At 31.4% G+C, this 17,455-nt stretch overlaps 1 protein-coding gene across 1 annotated transcript in view; it reads right to left on the bottom strand.

Annotated features, from left to right (window-relative positions):
- LOC129945026 (uncharacterized) overlaps positions 1 to 17,455 on the bottom strand; it is a 65,483-nt gene that overhangs the window by 24,116 nt on the left and 23,912 nt on the right. The window contains exons 2-6 of the mRNA XM_056054689.1: positions 13,268 to 13,435; positions 11,042 to 11,162; positions 6,923 to 7,327; positions 6,511 to 6,842; positions 63 to 873 (exon numbers count right to left, since the gene is read on the bottom strand). Coding sequence (XP_055910664.1) covers positions 63 to 873; positions 6,511 to 6,842; positions 6,923 to 7,327; positions 11,042 to 11,162; positions 13,268 to 13,426 — 1,828 coding nt within the window. The 5' untranslated portion in view covers positions 13,427 to 13,435. The remainder of the gene's footprint in view (positions 1 to 62; positions 874 to 6,510; positions 6,843 to 6,922; positions 7,328 to 11,041; positions 11,163 to 13,267; positions 13,436 to 17,455) is intronic.

Raw genomic sequence — 17,455 nt, 5'->3', positions numbered from 1 at the left:
TAGGTACTACTCATATACAACAATAATGTAACATCAAATTAAAATTTATATAAATAATGTCTACTGTTGTGCTCCCCAGGCCCTCTTAATTAAATGCGAACCCCTTTCGGCGATCATTACTGCCGGTGCATGAGTGTTTCCGGCCGTCACTTTGGGCATGATAGAAGTATCAATAACACGCAATCCTCGAATCCCATGGACTCTCAGTTCATGATCGACAACAGCGTAGGGATCTCGAGCTGGTCCCATTTTGCATGAACCAGCTTGATGGTTTTCGGGGCCGGTGTCTTGTCTGATGGCGCATTCCCAGTATTTGTCAGTGGCGAATTTAATGTTTTCACATCCTTTAGCGGGCTTGGTGTCTAAACGCATTCCGTATGCTTTCAGTGGTGTTGTTTCTGACAAGCGAATTGCAAATTTTATTCCTTCGATCAGTGTCTTTACGTCTCTCTCGTCGGTAAGGTAGTTTCCGATTATCTTTGGTGGTTTAAGAGGGTCATTCGACCCAAGTGTGATGTAGCCTCTGCTCTTGGGATTCAAAACTGCTGGGAAAATTTGAATACTGCGAGAATTGTTTGACAATAGCTCCCCTACTTGGCCTGTCTTGGCACAACTTGCCAAATAACCTCCGAAGAAGTATTGGACATCGGGAATATGTGGAGCATCAGCGTATTGTGTTGCTACTTTAGCAGTTACATCAGAAATTCCTGTTCCAGACATAAGACCATCACGGAAGAGCAAATATTCCATAGCTGTTGCCCAATTGAGGGGAGCAGTATCGGCGTCGTCGATAAAGAAGTTAGTAAAGTAGGCAACATGATTATGAAGATTTTTTCCAACTCCAGGCAGATCATGAACTGGTCGGACGTTGACCTGGAATGTAAACATAAACAAAAGTTACCATAAATAAACACAAATTACAATTATCTACACTAATCTAATTATAAAAGCTTAAAACTGTTGAAGCTCGTAGGCCATGGATAATTCAATAATTGGGTATAGAGAATCCAAAAGAAGAAATCATTGCCATAAATGAAGGTCGCTAAGAAAATTAAATTGAATGACCTTTAGCTTTAAGTGATTTTTGTTGATATACAGTGTTAATAACATATGTTTATAAAGGGTGTCTCAAAATTCGCAGAAGATTAATATGAACTAGTTAAATAGCTGTACAGTTACTGTACGGTTAGTAAATTGGAACACGAGCTAACTTTGTCTATTAAATTTAATGTTATTCTTTAATTGCCTTTCAACAACAACAATTGGCAGCTGTCAAGTTGCGTTAAAGATACACTTTATTAGAACTGCGTTGAACAATTGAAGTAGCAAAATGTTACTGTACCTATAGCAGAACTAAGGCTAAATGTAAATTTGCCGCATTATAAATCCAAATCAAGGTTTAAATTGCAATTATCTTCATTTAAGGACAAAGAATGCTAAACTCCATTGACGAACTTGTTAGGAATTAAAAGTTTGATGACACATTGCACACATTGTAGTTGTCAAACTATAAATGCTATTCGAAAGTTAGGCAAAAATGTACGTGTTTGAAAACATGAGAATCATATAATTTGTACATAGAACAATTTACAAAAATATTCTTTCGAGAACATTATAATTTACAAATTTATGTGACTGTTTCTTTTAGCAATCAAAACTATACTTAAGCCTCTTACTTAAGCCTCTTGGACAGTATTGAACGTAGAGCATTTAGACTGATTGGTGAAATTACCATCATAAGATCATTTACGTCACTTGAACATCGTCGAAATGTTTCTTGTCCCACCCTCTTTTACCGTTATTTTAATGGTTTATTCTCTAGAGAAATAGCCAGCTGCATTCCTCCCCTTAAACAGTTCAACCGTAATACTCGCGCTTCTAGGAATGCTCATCAATATACACTAGAGCCCAACTTCGGTCGTACTGTTAAGTACAGAGATTCGTTCCTTAGCCGTACTATGCGAATGTGGAATGCCTTGCCACACTCTGTCTTTCCCAGCTATTGCAATATTCAGGAATTCAAAACCAATGTGCACCGACATTTCCTTTCAAACCCTCTCTCGCTTTCCTAGTGCTCACACTGTGTCTACATAATAAGGGTAATATATCCCTTTGAGTGTGCGTTTATTATAAAAAAAAGAGAACATCCCCTCAGATTGGCTTTTCTTTAAGTTTTTGAGTAAGGTGATAGTTACAAAAAGTGATGTCAACGTTGTGTTACGTACTCAGATATAGAGGTTTCACTAAAAGCGGATCCAGGGAGAAGAAACACAATATTAATCGCAAAACCAATCATACTCCAATATCTTAGCACAAACCCATAAACTTTTACCCAATGGAAGATCCAGGGCGGTCATATAAACCAAACAGTTAAGTAGTGTAAGCAAATATTTCATAAATTCAAAGACTTATAGTAATTTAACGATATCAACCAAAAAATTGGTTTATTGTATGGCAAAAAAAATTACAATCTTTGTAATAATTTTAAAAATTTTCACAAAATTTAAAATTTGGAATTTTTTCAGGCTTTTAAGAAGAAACCTTAAATAGAAGATCGTCAAATTGGATATTATATTCTGAGAAGATAGTATTTCCTGTTTTCTTAACACAAACTGAACTTGCCTTTGAATTTCTGAAACTCGTCTTTAATTTCGTCTTATTTTTTGGGTTTGTTTTCTTTCCAAAATTATCTATTTAATACAAAAACTTTTAAGATCTTAATAAATAGAAATAATCTTCTTTTTGAAGTGATTTAAAAGTGAATTTCAAGAATAAAAAGAGGCTGGGATGTGGACCCACACTGATAACTTTCCATCCCGTCTGTCGATTTGTCTTGCTTAAAAGTTTGAAGGTTTTCGTGTTGGGTTAAAAAGTTGTTAGTTGAATTATTTTTAAAAATTTAAAAATTAGCAACAATATTTATCATATATAGAAAAGGTTTAGTTTGAAAATCCAGTTTTGTTAAATAGATTTTTAGTCGAACAATTTTTTAACCAATTACAGTAGCAATTCCTAATTTTTTTCAAATTGGATCAATGAAATCAATTTGAGAGATATCAAAAACCGAACATCATTTTTACAAATTTGAGTACTATTTTTTGTAGATTTTATTTTTTATGAAAAAACGGACTGTTGGATTTTTATAAAAAAACTAGTGAATATCGAAAACAAGACAATATTTTTAATTTTTGTAAAGCTATTTAATTCGAAAGTACATTTCTACCAAGATTTAGTATTGGTTTTATTTTTTGTAAAAAAAACTGTTAGTTAGATTTTCCTCAAAATTTTACTGAGTAACACCAAAATTTTTTTAAAGAAAAAAGGAGTTTATCTCAATATCAATTATCAATATCTCAAAGTTTTGGAAAGATATTTGAGTTGTAATCAAAATCTTTCAATTCGATTTTTCTCAAAATTTCTACGAATGTTGAAAACAATATTGAAATTAGAAATTAGAAGTATGAAATTAGCTGCAAGCCATAATCTTAAAGTTTTGAAAAGATATATGAGTCGAAAATCAATTTTTACCAACTTTTGTTAAATTTTCTTTGAAGTTTTTATTTTATGTAAAAAAACTGTCAATTCGATTTTTTTTTCAAAATTTTACTAAATAATAACAACAATATTTTTTTTAGTTTAAAACCAATTTCTCAAATTTTTGAAAAGATATTTAAGTCGAAAATCAATTTTAACCAACTTTTATTAATTTTTTTGTTTAGGTTTTTATTTTTTGTCAAAAAACTGTAAATTCGACCTTTGTCAAAATTTTAGCAGATGTTAAAAAATTTATCTTTCATTGCACAAAATTGTTTTGGAGATCATATTTTATGCCTAAAATTTTCGACGTGACAATTTTTTTGTTCAGTTATAAAAAAAAACTGTTAATTGGATTTTTTTCAAAAAATATACCTTTTTGATATCACGTTGCAATATATTATAAAAAAATGTAATTCAAGTCTATAGCGTTTTCGGTTCGTAAGATATTAAGGGCTAACCAAAATGTTCACCTTTTTTTTAAACTGATATGGTAACAAAACCGACCACGCAATTTTCTTGAGAGCCCTTTCTGCATCTTTCTGCCTAATTATCTGTATAACAACATTTATTTGAAGTTGATATCTCTTCTGGTTCTTGAGATATGGACAACGAAAAAAACGTCGTGAACGTACGGACGTACGAACGTATGTACACGCGCACGCACAGACATCTTTCTAAAAATCTTTTATTTCGACTCTAGGGACCTTGAAAATCGGACCCATAAAAATAACTCCCTATGGGAAGTTAATAATGTCCAAAAAACTGCAAAAAGTTACGGTCGTTAAAACTAATATTTAATTAAAACACATATTGTACATTTCAGTTCTACAAATTAAATATATGAATCTCTTTAGAACTGAAGTGTATTTCGTGAGTGTCACTCAATAATTTCTTCCTAACTTGTTTACCTTAATGATTTAATTTTTACAGAAATTATGTACCTAAATGCACTTATTTCCTTAAATTCAAGAACCAAACATTTTTCTTTTTCCAATTTTTAAATGAAATTCTAAGGTCTAAATATTTTCAAAGGGTCCCCGTAAAACAGTCTTTTTTTGGAATTTGTCTTCTAATATCAAACTGAATTGCGTCAGTCAATCTAGTTTTTTGGCTTTTGGCATTTTAATTTTTGAATTGCGCTTTTTATTTATAGATATGGAAAAAAAAATAAAAATATTGTTTAAAGAATGTAGTGTAAGCTTATTACGTGACAAATTTTAATTAAAAAATTATACATTACGACCCGCTGTGGGATTTCTAAACTATTGTATGTAAGCTCTGAAATAGGGCATATTTAGAAAACTGTTAAAAACTTGGAATGATTTCATATTCATATTTCTTCACAATTAAATAGTTAGACAATGTTTTGCTGGAAAATAGTGTTCTAAAAGAATCTTATAACAAAAAATATCACTTTAGTTCTTGAAATAGTAAACATAAAGTTAAGATGTATACACATTGGGTGGTATGCGAAATGCATTGTCTCAGTCTCAAATCTCATTATTTTGAGCTTTTGCTAGCTTTCGTATGCAAAATTGTTTTGAGACAAATCTCACAAAAATGAGATCGATCTCATTTTATAGATCTATCTCATTTGAGATGTTTTCGTATGCAGAAAAAAAGCTTTGTCTTATTCAAATGAGCCAAAGCTCGTAAAATGTTGAGACTGGAAATTATTTGTCTCAGGAATAACAATGGCTAAGTACATGAATATTTTTGCTCCTGTTGAGTCAACAGGAAATTATAAAATTTTTTTAGGTCTACCCAAACTCAAATTGAGGCCTTAACAGATTATTTTTTTTCATAGTAGTGATACTTTTCGGGGTGGTCGTTTATCAAATAAAACCAGAATGGTGGTTTTTCTACGATTCTTTGCTGATCCTGGTTTCCAAAGCGGAATTGCCGAAGATTTCGGAATCGACCAAAGTTCTTTATCTAGGATCATCATCGAAGTTGGTGAAAAAATTGTAAGCAAAAAAGAGGACTGGATTAAATTTCCGAATACGTTGGAGCAGACAGATGCCGAAAAAGTAATTTGGTTAAATAAGTATCAATTCCCATCCTGCATTGGAGCAATTGATTGCACTTACGTGCGCATTAAAAAGCCTATCCGTCACAGTGATGAATTTGTAAATAGAAAAGGTAGATAACACAAAGTATGAGTGTTCTCAAAAATTTAATTAATAATTCTTTTTATTTTGTGTTGTTTTTTTTCAAACTCCGATTTGAATGCTATTAAAGCATTTTTTTCTTTTTTTTAGGTCAGGAGTTTGACTTTTTGTCAAAAGAACTGTATTTCTTTTAATAAAATTCACAAACAAATATTTGTATCATCGTTTTTTTTTGAAGAGTTATCACAAACACTACTTTCACTTGAAGAAGATATTTTGAGACTGAGATAGTGAGATAAGACAAAGCTCTTGCATACCGAATTGAGCTTTGTCTCATTGCAAATGATCTATCTCAAAATCTCGAGCTCATTCTCAGAGCTCAATCTCATGAGACTGAGACAAAGCATTTCGCATACCACCCATTATGTTATTGTTATTTTGTCAGCCTTCTTTACAGAACATTTTAAGCGGTACCCAAAAACTCGTCCTTATATTAAATGTGTGGCCCCCTCCCTGAATAAAAGTATCCGTCCTTAGGTTCCACTCACTTGATTTTTTTGTACCTACACACAAACTTTGTGATTTAAAACTCAAATGACTTTCAAAAGAAAGAAAACAGTTAAGAAACGTTATCATAAAAAGAAGTCAATTTACCACTTGCATATTTCATTAAAAATTGCTCATTTTAATTCGATTGAGTTTAATCAACTCACCATATTATCAACTTTACTGTTGGAACATCAAAATAGTCTTATATTATCCAATCAAAATGGTTTGGACAACTAAAATAATGCACGCTGCGGCGGGTGACGTGTCTTGAAACATTATTATTAACGTACTATTTCTAAAAAAATTTGTTTACCTTTTTCAAATCATCTTTTGGTCCAATTCCACTTAAAAGCAAAACTTGTGGCGAGTTAACTGCTCCTCCACTCACAATCACTTCTTTCTTAACTAGAATCTTCCTCATGCTTCCATATTGATCAATAACTTCTACTCCATGAGCACTCTTTGTTGACGGATTGACAAGTACCTTAGTGACGGTAGTGTTAAGTAGAATGTGTAAATTCGACCTCAATCTAGCTGGTCGAAGGAAAGCTCTTGCCGAACTCATACGGACACCATTTCTAGCAGTCATCTGTGCGATCATGAAACCAGTTGAATTGGCTCCGTTTAAATCATGAACTCCAAAGCCTTATGAAACAAACAAAAAGTTGAAAGGTAACAAAACCAATCAAATGTCATACCACCTTAGAGATAGTGTAGATACCTACCTAATTCTTCACCAGCCTTGAGGATTGCATACGATAGAGGTGGATTGTAGGGGAATTTCACGACTGGCATCAAACCACCAGTTGCATGGTATTCAGTACCAACGTCATTCAATTCCAAATTGTTTTCAGATTTCAAGAAGAACGGCAACACATCTTCGTATTTCCATCCTGGATTTCCCATTGATTCCCAGTCATCGTAGTCTTCTCGATTACCTCGAACGTACATCATGCCATTAAGAACTGAAGTGCCTCCCAGCACTTTTCCTCGGGGCCAGTAACAACGTTTCTCCTTGGACGATAAACAAGCTTGCTTCTCTGGTTCTGTATTGTAGCGCCAGTCAATATCACTTCCAATAAAATTCAAGAACATCGAAGGAACTTGTGCACCGACTGGTTCATCACCACCTTAAAAATAGATCGATAATGATGTAGTTACAGGTTAACCAGAACTATTAAGAAATGTGTTTTTTTTGTTTTGTTTAGGGTCGTTTACTCGAGAAAGTAATTATAATTGTAAATGGTCGAATTTATAATAATCATAAATGATCACCGGTTTTATGAACGATTTAGGTTTGCATTTCAAAATATTATCAATCTTAGGATTAGCATATTTGTCGTTCATTCAACTTTGATAAAAATGTACGTTTCTAAATTAAATGGAATTAACAACAGGGCATAAGTTAGTTTCAAGATTTGTTAAATAGCTTACAAAAAATATGGCGCAACATTTTTAACAATCTATTGTTAAGAGTTTTACAATAAATTAGTAAGCAATTTGCAAAATATTTACCAATTTACTAAGGGAATCAAACTTAAGGACTTAAAACACGAGCATTCAAACCTAAAGCAAATACACTTAAACGGACCTACTAATTGGAATTCCCAACTGTTGACTAGAACATTCAAACCACTGCTCTTATAAGATACATTTTACTGATGTTATATGGATTTTTGCAAACTGAAAAAAGTTACAGCAGTTATTCCGTGATTTTTGCTTTATAACATTGTTAAGAGATAGTAAGATTTTAAAATCGCTTAAAATTAAGTAAATCATCTTTTAAACCTAGGAAATTTTACTACATCATTTAAAATTTTGCACCTGTATCTTACTAACTTTTTCAATGGTGAATACCATATTTTAGATTTGAATACTCTTTAAAATTTTAAAATCTTTTAAACTTTGTTAATAAATCGTTTTGAGCTAATTCAGATTTTACCTTTTATTAATTTTCATCTTTGAACATTTTGTTTAGAGATTAAAAAGCTATTTCGAAAGTAAAATTTATTAAGTTTAATATTAAAATACTATGAATCGGTTTTTCAAAAAGGTGTACCTGTTGCGTTGTTTTGTGATGTACAGCTTTGATATCATTGATTTATATCATCCGCTATAACCAAAATGAAATTCGGTGAATGGTTTATAATAACTGTTGATAATGTTTTACCTTTATTTGTTAAAAAAACAAAACAAAGATTTCATAACAAAACTCTTTTAGATGCGTTTTGTAGTCAATTAACTGCATCGAGTTTTCGTGCCTAAAGCTAATAAAAGCTTTGTTTTATATATTTAAAATACACTGAGAAAATATATGTACAGAAGTTAATTGTTTTAAGATACATTTTGCTCAAAAGGAAACATCATCGTTATTATATTTTTAAGATAGCCGTTTTTGGATTTTGTGAGCCAGTGGTGCAAATTCCTCTCATCACTGAAGGTATAAAATGTAGGCGTTTCAAAGACAGAATCAGTTAAAATATTACGTTGCCACAAAACTCTTAAAATTTAAATACTTACGTTAAATAAGATTCAATGTCGTTTATGAAATTTTTAATTCCAAACATCGACGACGTGGAACCGAAATAATTGGATATATAGAGGCTCAACAACTATTTATATTTTCACCAGTTCTTTAGCCATGCACACTGTTTCATTATTGCTGTCCGAGAAGGTGCTTCAAAACGACCCAAAAGTACTTAGGTTTTGTGCACTATTAAACCAAAATGTTAAAACCATTTTTTTTGTAAATTTTTACTATACAACAAATACGTTGTTGAAGTCAGTAGTGTTCCATTTTTAATAATGTTATAGTTTTGACAGGTTAAACATCAAAAGATGACAATTTCAAAAATTACAGCTGCCAAATAGTGGGCTGTATAAGGTGAATAGGTTCAGACGGCATAAGGGACTTGAAAGTAAAGCAAATTTTTGGTAACTGATTGGCCAGCTGCCAAAAAAATTTCCTTCTAATTAAAATTTTATTTGACTAAAAGCTGAACTTTATTGCTCTGAAATTAATTTATTTTCTGCACAATTCTATTTAATTTTTTTTAAAGGGTTACTTTACTTGTCACATTTTAAGGGGTATAAGTAATATTTTCTTTTCTTTATAATACAAAATACTAGTGCTGATGGATTTTTTGCTTGTCTATAGAGTGTTTGGTAAACAAGAATGATTTTGGTAGTTTTCCACGATCAACCAAAGACAAAGGCTAGTGCAGTAAAGTTCCGAGTTTGAAATTTATGACACTTGAAAAACTAATCAGAATTTGACTTGGTCAAACTTTACGTTAAAAAAATGCAGTTGACTGCAAATCTCTTATGTTCTGTACCCAGTGACACCTTTTTCTAGAAAACTCTTCATTTTTAATCTGTAAAACTTCTCTGGGGTAAGATATGCTCGATGAGCAAAGAGAGATCACGAAAAAATGAAAATTTAAATTTCTTTTAGTTGTCTAGTGAACGCTCTCAAAAATGTTGAAATTTGCAAGAAACTTACGTTTGTAATACGTCAGAAACTTCAGAATCGATTAAAAATGTATTTTAGAAAGGAGGCATATGAAATCCTCAAACAATAACATTAGACAAAATCTTCAGAAAAGAATCCAACTTGTCATGGTCTCAAAAGAGAAAATCTACATAAAATTGATCTTCAAGCAATCTATTTTTGTTGCCTGAATTCCGAAGAAATCTCCAATTCTCCAATTTCAAGTTCGTATACTGCAACTATTCCTTTTTTGGTATTTGCATGACATTTCTTAACCGTAATAACATGATAACTCATAGCTAACCATTGAACCTGATAAACAAGGTTTTGTAAGTGGCAACGTTTTTCAAAAGTTTATTGAAGGCTTAAGATCCGACTCTAAAATCACTCTTTCAAATTAATGTTTTGAGATGTTTCCTAGAAAATTAGAAAAAAAACATCATGCGATCTGTATTTTCAATATTAAGATTAAATATTTTCCGTTCCTTATTTACTTTTGGAATAATTTTAAGTTGGAGAACTTTCTTTTAAATTTTTAAATACATTTGTTTTTAAAATGATATTTGGTGCAATTTTAACGTAGTGAAAAAGTATGTCGAGTGTTCATGTTTTGAAGCAGTAAATCACGCTATTTAACTGAAGGACTCACTTCTTCAACATATGTATTTTTTGGGGAAATTAGGAGATTTAAGTTTCGTGATCTTAGATTGGAATTAAGTCTTTGGAAAAAGGTCATGAATTTGTTTTAGAAACTCTATTTTTATTTCTGCTTCTCGACTTCAAATCTCATCTTTATCATATTTTTTTATTATTAAAAAGAAAGAAATATAAATTGGTTACAAAATGTTTGATTGACATTTTTTTCTGTGTATACTACTCAATAATTATACAAACCCAAAGCGCATAATTTGTCCGTGAAGGATAAAATGCGAGACCTAACAATGTTTAGAGTTAGAGTGATATGCTTCGTTAAAGACATAAAAATCGTTCTGCGCTATGAGGTGCTCCGGTGGGCATAGAAAACATATGCCTAGAAAAAAAGTATGTCATAATCACTCGTAGATACTATATTTATATTTAACACTAGGCCATTGGGATAGGTAAGTAGTTAGGAAAATAGTGTTGAAGGCACTCTGCTGTGGAACTGATTTATCGTTCATGTTAATTTTCTTTCTTTATAACAATTGAATGTGCATATACTTACATTATAGCTGATTTATTATTATACTTTTTATTTACCTATTGAATTGGATGTAATAAAAATATTAACACCATTTTACACCAATTAACTTAATTTTCAATTATTTTATTAATTTATATATAAAAAAAAATGATGTATGGTGATTCAACTTACCGGCTTCAATAAGTAGAACTTTCCAATTAGGGATCTCAGATAAACGTGATGCTACTACGGATCCAGCTGAACCGGAACCAACAACAATAAAGTCATATTCATAGTCAGGTTCGGAACGAAACTGTAAAGGAAATAAAATAAAAAAAGAAAATGTTGTGAGTTTAGGTGTTTGAATATTTGTAAGACTTATCGTAAATATTTGAAGTGAAGTCAAGTTATTTAAGTTGTTGAATAAATGATAAATATTATTTAGGGAACTTTTTTTAGAAAAATTTCAATTTGTCAGAAATTTTTAAGTGAGAATTATGAATATGATTTCGTGCATGTGTTCAACGATATTAATATGTACAGGGTGGCAATCTGGAGACCCTAAAAACTCATCGCACCAAACAGTATTTTCAAATGATCATATCATTTGTGATTACTCAATGTTGGCTTTAAATATTTGGTTCATTTCAAATTTGTTTTTGAAAGATAGGTGAAATAGATCGAATTGTTAAAATAAAGACAATGTTTTTTTCATAAACGACTGACAATTTTTTTTTCAAAGTTAACAAAAAATTAAATGCTATGTGTGTACTACATGTTGTTTTTCAGTGATGAGAATTATACTGGAGCTTTGGACGTGTAATTTAAAGAAATGTGCTATAAAAATGGAATGTCTAATTACTTTTGAACGGAAGGTCAAACATTTTTTTTTATGGACACCTATAATCGAGTGGACAAACCATTGAAATATGTTTGATTATAGAAAACAAAACATTTGTTACATGCTCTAAAAATGAAATTTTGAATAAATTTTTAACTTAGCGTGGACTAAAGACAATTTTTGGTGACATTAATAAGAAACTAGTGGACAAACAAATCTTATCTACAAGGTCTGATTATTTTAAGTCAATAATTTTTGAGTTCCTTAAAAAAAACACAATAACTTTTTTCCTGGCGTTGGACGAAAGATTTTTTTAGATGCACAAACGTGGAAAAACGGTTGACAAGTGGTGGACGAACAAATGGGAAAAATCGGGACAAATTCAAGCTTGGGGTTCTGACTTCACACAACTGCAGTAATTTAAATTTTTAACAACACTAACAATAAGATTTTTTTAAAGTGTCACTTTAACCTGTTCTCTTCTAAACTTATCACTGTCTCAGAGAGCACTGTGAATTCTTGACAATCATGAATCGAAAAATCGTAAATTTCAAGCTAGAAATCTAACTAACTTTATTTTGTATCGCTTCGATCACCGTAGAAGGCTAATTTTTCTAGGACATTTTGAACAGTCCTTAGGTTGTATACTCTCGCTCTGCCTTTAATTTAAATTGTAGATATAAAGGTAAAAGCTTATTGTGGTATAAAAATATCTGGATTTAAATTTCTAAAATTTCCATCATAGAAACAAAAATTGTTGATATCGAAAGTGCTAACTTCGAAGCTACCTTACTTACAGGTACAAGTTTTCGTCAGAATATAGAATGGTACATTTTAGGAAAGGTGGCATACACAATCCAAAATCGTTAAAATGTAGGTACGTTCTTGTGTCACTAGGGCCACGAAAATGTCTTTAGGTGTACACAGTATGGATTGTACCATATGGATTGAATGAACTTTTCATACATTGCCGTTGAAGGTCCACATCCAAAAAGGGTAAGTAAACTAGAATTATTAACCAGGATAATTCTCGGAGATAGAACAGAGCCCTGCGGGACATCACCATTAATTTTTTGGTTTTCAGACTTGAATCGTTCCAATACTACTTGTATTTAACGATCCGAAAAGTAATTATAATCCAATGAATCGTTTTTTGGATAACTAAATGATTTTGAAATATCAAGTGCAATAATCTTAATTTCTTCAAAACGATGTGAGATAAACCATCAGATCACCAATGGACCTATTGTATTTCTTTAGCTGAATCAAGGAGATCTTGTATATTGCTAGACGTAAGGTCGTGCTTAAAAATTGCTCTTATTCTTAAGCTTATAATCTCAATCTTAAAACAAATTCTCTGAATTTTAAGTGCAATGAAATGAATGGAATTGTTACTTCACATATTTTCGTCAGTCTAACAAGATTAATTAATTTATGTTTTTACAGATCAAACATCAAGGTTTATAAATGTCCAGATGTCAATACCTACACCCACACAAGAAAACATTAAATCCACTGTCTTTCAAGTTGTCAAAAACGTTTAAATTTATCAATTTTTTTTCTTAACTTTCACTTACCCTAGAACTAGCTCTGCCGCACGGGTCTTCAAGATCGCACTGTGAACGAAGAAAAACCTCCAACAATCCCATAAAAAGCATAAACGCACTGCCGCCACATGTTGACGCTAACGTTGGACCTGTTGGTACCCCAACAGCACAATCACAAGTGATGGACATTTTTCAAATCTAAAAAAAAAAATTAAAAAAATATAAAAACATGACTAACTACATGCCAAATAAGAAACTTTGTAGTTATAAAAAAATGGATAGTGAATTCAAGTTTCATCTTTAAGATGTTTTTTTTTTTTTTAATTTTATAAATTGGATAACCAATTTAACAAACAAAATCCGCGCAGAAAGAGATACATCTGATGAGTAACCTTAATCCAATGTATGATTCTTAGATTAGTAAAATATTATATTTTAATAAAAATCAATCTATGCTAACTATTGAAAATAGTTCTAGGCTTGCAAAAAAAGAATTACAATTTTAAGGTCAGCTAATGCATAATATTGTAATTATTTTTGCATTAATTAAAAATAAACTTAAGTGAATTTAAGAATACATACATTTAAAGGCAGAAAGCCTACTGCAATAAAATATTTCTGATATAAATAAATAGAAAGCTATTTAGCAAAAGTCGACGATGTCTATTTTAAATTTTAATAGAACCAAATCAACAGTTAACTTTAAAATTCGTTTAAAGTTCAAGTAAAAAACGTAACATTGTTAAATTTAAAAGTCATACCTATGAATGATAAACTTTTGGTTTTGTTTTATATCTTCCTCATTTTAGTTAAAATGGTTAATAAAGTTAAAATGGTCTTTAGAGTATGGCAGAAGAAATGTGAATGTTACAACATTAAAAATAAAGCTGTTGCTAAAATGTTAGCCTTATATATTTTTTGTGTAAAGGGAATAAGACCAAATGGTGGTTATATTTCGTTTTCTGGTAAAATAAAATCTTAAATTAAGGAGATTTGTAACAGATTTTTTATTTAATTAAGGCACTGACACTTTCACTACAAAACTGTTTTTGTTGGCTGAATGATAACTTCAAATACTGAAGAACAATTATTAGCTTTGAACTACTACTTCTCTGTATATAAATACAATAAAAACTGCTAATTAAAAGGTCCTATAAATAATGTGAATTTATACTTTTTAAGCAGATATAAAGTCCGGTTATAAGGAATTTACTAGTTAACACAACTAAGATTTTAAGGGCCGATGTGGAATGTTGACCACATGTAAACTACAAGTTTGTTTCTGCATTTCATTTGGCATTTTTTAGTTTCAGACTGATTCAATTTGGTCCATGGAATGATACACAATCGAGCAACGCGTAAAACTTATTTACGCAGATTATGAAAATGGGGACCAATTTTTGAAGAAAATCATCTTCAGTGATGAAGCACATTTTCATTTCAGTGGATTAGTCAATAAGCAAAATTGAACGATAATCCGACTCTTATTGTCGAAATACCAATGCACCCACAAAGAGCGACTGTTATGACTGTTCGCTATCGTGAGATGATAACGAACTTTTTATAGCCCTAGTTGGAAGATACATATGTGGTTTCAACAGGACGATTCCACTTGCCACAAAGCTAACGAAACAATGTCTATTTGTGACAAATTCAATAGCCGCGTTATCTCAAGTGGTGGCGATGTCAATTGGCCGCCAAGATCATGTAATTTAACATCATTGACCTTTTTCCTTTGGAAAGGAAATTTGTACCTACGTGTAAGTCGATAAGAGAGCAATAATTCAAGATCGTTAATATTTGGATGGAGTTGAGCCATCTAGGTCTTGGCGGCCGTTTGTTCCATACATAATTGCACCACAATAGTAAAAAGAAATCAAAATAATTTCCTTAGTAATTTGAGTTTTATTCAAAACCAACATCGCCCTTAAAATTTAACCATTTACCTTTTAGTAAAATTTATGTATGGAACAAAATATTCGAACTCCCCTTAACAATAAGATGTTTACAATTTTGCGCCAATGAATTTGTACGCAAACCTTATTTCATTTACACAACAAAACAAGCAATACAACTCTAGTTCCATTTCTTACTTGAAATGAGTCAAAATATCTCGGTATGAATTTGATGGTTTAATTAAAATAGAAGAATCCATTACTAAGAGAAGATATATTTAAGCCCAGTACTATGGAATAAATTTATCTGACACATCGGTGATTAACATATCCTTGCAAAAAAAGATGCCTTACTTATTGGAAGAATAATATTATTTTTGTTTCAAAACTAAAATTAGATTTGCTAGATTTAGACAGCGTGTGAAATAAATAAATTTTGACATTTCCGCATATAATTCACTTGGTAAGTAACACAACATTTTAAATGCCATTCACACAATCTTAGGAGGAAAAGAATAAAATCAATTATTATAATTAATTCAGAAGAAATGAAAACAAAAATTGTTCCTAATTGTTGTTTGCTTTAGAAACGATTAAGTAAGTATATAAGGTAGCCAAACTGATAAACTGTTCGATAAAGAAAGATTTAATCACTATCTAGTGGATATGAAAACTTCACACTTCCACAGTTAAATTATATTTCAGTGTAACGTCACCTTTTTATTTTTACAGGCTATCAAAAACAACCGCTTGTTGGTGCACGGTAAACAAATCACATATTATTACTACTGACATTGTCCGTCAAATGTGTTGTCCATGTCCATGGTCGGACACCTTCCTTCATGCTATAGCCTCACATAACCATGTATTTTATATTGTTAAATTAGTTATACCTAAATGCTGGCTCTGGACAACTTTTTACCATACGTTTACATCTTTACTTCCATCTGTCCATTTATTTGTCATTGCCCACAACGATCAACGCTCAACGATCAACATCACATCGCACTCGCTGATGCATCAGATCACCGTTGTAATCTTATATAGGCAGGTAGTTTGCGTGCTGCGTTCAATTTACAAGAGTTAGATGTACACTTACATTTCATTCAGCTGGAAAGTTATTCGCTAGCCATTTAGACAGATGTTGGCCACGGTAACACTTAAATAACCCCCACCTAGCCTTGGCACAACTTCTTCAACTGCTTCTTCTTCTTCTTCTGCTTTTCTTCGTTTTTTTTTTCACTGCTTTAGTATAAAATAAGTGAAATGAAAATGCAAAAAATAAAACAAATGTCTTGAGCCACCAAACACACTTCATGAATCATGACTTCCTAGTTTTCACTTTTCCATCATTTGGCGCGTATAAAACTCTATACCTAACTACGGATTGCACTTAAAATAAAAACAAACAGTACATTCATATAATCGTACATTATAACTTTAATCTAATACAAAGAATATTGTATACCTATTTTTATTGTCATAAATGCGTTTTAGATATTGTCCCAAACTGTAAAATTGTAGTTATTGTGGATTTCCCGTAAGAGCACACATATAAAAAAGCGAAATGTCATTTATTTTGTTGCTTCAAATGACAGCTAGGTGTGCAGTGCACACCGTTAGATGCAATTCACGATAACACTCAATTTGGCAAGTCTATTTGCCCGTTGACATTTGAAAATAAATGTGTCCGCCAAATTTGAACTTTTGTTGGATTAAATGGTTGGTTGGAGATTCTCTATTTGTTGCCAAAAAGATTAAACCTATGCAAAGATTTATATTTAAGTGACGTTTAGAATCTGAGAAAACGACAATAGTTTGGTAAGGTGTGAATTTTTTTCGAACGCTTTCATTTTATTTTAGATCGTTATTTTATACATTTAAGGAAGACAGCATTGACTTTAGTTGATGACATTTGATCTGACAAATAAGAATTGAATTGCAACAAAGTGTTTGACATTAGGGTATACAAACACTGTATTTTTTTTTTACAAATTCCTTTGGATCGATTGCAATCAGATCTTTATATGGGAATATTTGTCATTTTGCCAATATACCACATTCTTTCTTGCCATTAAGTCCAAATACTTTTGTAATTAAGTAGATAGAGTTATAACTAGTTAAAATGTGTTTAGGTTACACACGACGACGGACGATGCACGAGTAGTAAAGTTTTGCAATATTGAAACCGGCTTTTAAAAACTTTGACAAAACCACTGAATGAACCGTGAACATTGTGCTAAATTGAATTCATGAATCCATTGAGCTGGATGCTGAATTGATTGGTGTATTGTTTCTGTCCTATCATCCAGCGGCGAAGACC

This window comes from Eupeodes corollae, chromosome 1, assembly GCF_945859685.1.
Source record: "Eupeodes corollae chromosome 1, idEupCoro1.1, whole genome shotgun sequence".
In the NCBI taxonomy this organism is placed as follows: Eukaryota; Metazoa; Arthropoda; class Insecta; order Diptera; family Syrphidae; genus Eupeodes; species Eupeodes corollae.
The sequence above is the reverse complement of the archived record's forward strand: the minus strand, read 5'-3'. Positions and strand labels throughout refer to the sequence as shown.